This window comes from Sinocyclocheilus grahami, unplaced genomic scaffold, assembly GCF_001515645.1.
Source record: "Sinocyclocheilus grahami isolate Dianchi unplaced genomic scaffold, SAMN03320097.WGS_v1.1 scaffold9270.1, whole genome shotgun sequence".
NCBI lineage: Eukaryota > Metazoa > Chordata > Actinopteri > Cypriniformes > Cyprinidae > Sinocyclocheilus > Sinocyclocheilus grahami.
Genome location: NW_015512502.1, coordinates 20,363 through 23,068, shown reverse-complemented (window position 1 = coordinate 23,068; position 2,706 = coordinate 20,363). Strand labels below are relative to the sequence as shown.

Genomic DNA, 2,706 nt, shown 5'->3' with positions numbered 1-2,706 from the left:
GCTGGGTTATATTTAACCCAGCATTTTTTAGAGTGTAGTATGATATTCTCAGATTTTTAAATATTATATTTTGCAAGTACAGGTGCTCTTGGCTGTAAATATGATTTAAATATTGAATATATATTTTATATATCTCTATCAGGTGGTCATCGTCCAGTCCAGGTGATTATATCAGAATCTGGCAACCAGCCCAACTCCCACCCCATCCAATGGAACGTGCCGGCTTCTGCTCACATCACACAGTACATACTCAGGTGGAGACCGGTGAGTCTCTTGTGACGCTGCATGTCCCCAAATTAAGTTCAGATTGTATCAGAGAGGTTATTTCTCTAATAAAAATGATCAACCTACTCGTTTTTGAACAGAAAAATACCCATACCCAATGGATGGAGGTCACTATTCCAGGCCATCTGAACTCTTACACCATTGCTGGACTAAAGCCTGGAGTCACCTACGAAGGTCACCTCATCAGCATCCTGAGTTTTGGACGTAGAGAAACCACTCGCTTTGATTTCTCCACCGTGCATGGATCATGTAGGTCTTCCAACAGTGCAAATGGGTCTCATTCACTAAACGTGCACGTGCATGTATTTGTGCATAAAACCACACAATTTCCAAGCATAATTCATGCTTGAATTCATCAGTTTGTGAATGGGATTAATTGCATCCAAATGTTTGGATGTTATGGCTGCTAATTTTCCACTTTCCATCTCTTCCCTAGTGGCAACCTCTGAGGGAGAGACCACCTTGCCTCCTCCAATGGTGGACACCTCTGAGTCTGTGACTGAGATCACTTCCAGCAGTTTCGTCATCTCTTGGGTGTCTGCGTCCGACACGGTGTCTGGATTCAGGGTGGAATATGAGCTGAGTGAGGAGGGAGGGCAGACTGGACAGCCCATGGTCTTGGGTCAGTATGTGCATCACAAGTGTGGTGTTTTTGTTTTAGTCAGCTGAGCTCTGCTAGCAAATCTCATTTGTCCACAATTGATTTGTAGAAGTTGAATGTCTATATTTATTATACCTGCTAACTTGATTATCCGTTTCCAGACCTCCCTCATACGGCCACATCCGTAAACATCAGTGAACTTCTCCCAGGAAGGAAGTACACTGTAAATGTGTATGAAGTGACAGGAGAAGGAGAACCTAACCTGATCCTTACTACTTCCCAGACCACAGGTGAACCTTTTCTCTCTGTCTTTTTTTTTGCTTTTTCTTGGTCTCTCTGCTTCTCCTGTCCTGTTTCTAATTCTTCAAAAACTCATGAAAGAACCATATATGACTTCATGTATTTCTAGGTGCTCTGAATATTCATTAGATAAGATGTAGCCTTGTATATTTAAATTAATCTTAATTAAAACTAAATAAAATAATACATAAATATTAAATAGAGTCTACCTACTTATAACTAAAGTGTGTTTATGTGAGAAATTTCACTGCTGTAAAAAGTCAGTTTCTTGTTAATGTTCAATTGCCACTGACATATACTCTCACTTGCAGTATTTCACATGATGATAATGTGATGGTTTTTGGCTTCTGCTTCTACAGCTCCCGATGCTCCTTCTGATCATGAAGTGAAGGAGGTGGGGGAGACCTCCATCCTCATCAGCTGGTCTAAACCCGTAGCTCCCATCACAGGTAAACACAGGCTTTTAGCCTGTAGTAAAACATACCATTATGTGACCTATACACAACTTGTATACAAAATAAATGCTAACAAGTGTATGTCTTGTTTATTTAGGTTACCGTGTGGTTTACACACCATCTGAAGAGGGAAGTTCTGGTAGCACTGAGCTGAACCTGCCTAACACATCCACATCACTGACCCTGGGTAACCTTCGTCCTGGTCTGCTCTATAACATCAGCATCTACTCAGTGGAAGAGAATCTGGAGAGTGAACCTATATTTGTTCAGGTCACCACTGCTGGAGAACCACTGGCAGGTATGAAACATAATACATTGGTGAATCTCGAAAAAGGGAAATTAGTAATATAATACCTAATGATAAAAAATTATCTTTGGTGTAAAGCGTTTGAAATAATTTATGTAAAATTAAATATTAATACATTTGATTAACTATCATGAGGTGACAACACAAAAAGCTGTAATGTTCCTAAAACAGGCTTCTGTTTTATTAAATATAACTTTATATTTATTTTGGTTTTTGGAGTGAATTACAATCTAGATCTGTTCTTGACTGGTTTTATGAGATTCACCCTCATTTTTAGAAAAGAGATGTGTTACTTGACCTCAGATGTGTGTCAGGATAAATCTGAAGATAATAACTTCTGTTTAACAAATGGTCTGATCTCTTTAGTGCAGTGGAAACATAACATGATGTCATCAAGCCATAAATGCCTTTTATTGTTTTCTTTTGACTAGATTTAGGTGTTTTGTCTGGCAGCCCAAAGATAAGATCACATTTGAGTTGAGTCAGCTAGTCGGCGTCCAAATGCCTGTGAATCCCTTATAGGGTAATATGCCGAAAGTCTGCAGATCTTGATTTTTATGGGGACTGGCTGGGAGAAAATTTCCGAGGGCTGACTGTTCATACTGATCTGGCAAATCAGCAAACATTGCAACTTTACAAAACTGACATTTGCCTGGTGTTTATACCAACATTGACTTTTATAGTACTCTTCTACGTAATCTTGATGATGCAAATGCTACAAAATTGGTTCCAGCAACATTTTAGCTTCACATGGAATC

General features: G+C 39.2%; 1 protein-coding gene across 1 annotated transcript in view; it reads left to right on the top strand.

Moving 5' to 3' along the window:
- The window catches only part of LOC107578192 (fibronectin-like), a gene marked incomplete at its 3' end in the record, with an annotated part of 7,122 nt that extends 5,183 nt beyond the window's left edge, over positions 1 to 1,939 (top strand). Inside the window, exons 5-10 of the mRNA XM_016264173.1 lie at positions 143 to 264; positions 366 to 534; positions 722 to 907; positions 1,048 to 1,176; positions 1,546 to 1,635; positions 1,739 to 1,939. Coding sequence (XP_016119659.1) covers positions 143 to 264; positions 366 to 534; positions 722 to 907; positions 1,048 to 1,176; positions 1,546 to 1,635; positions 1,739 to 1,939 — 897 coding nt within the window. The remainder of the gene's footprint in view (positions 1 to 142; positions 265 to 365; positions 535 to 721; positions 908 to 1,047; positions 1,177 to 1,545; positions 1,636 to 1,738) is intronic.
- Between the last annotated feature and the right edge of the window lie 767 nt (positions 1,940 to 2,706).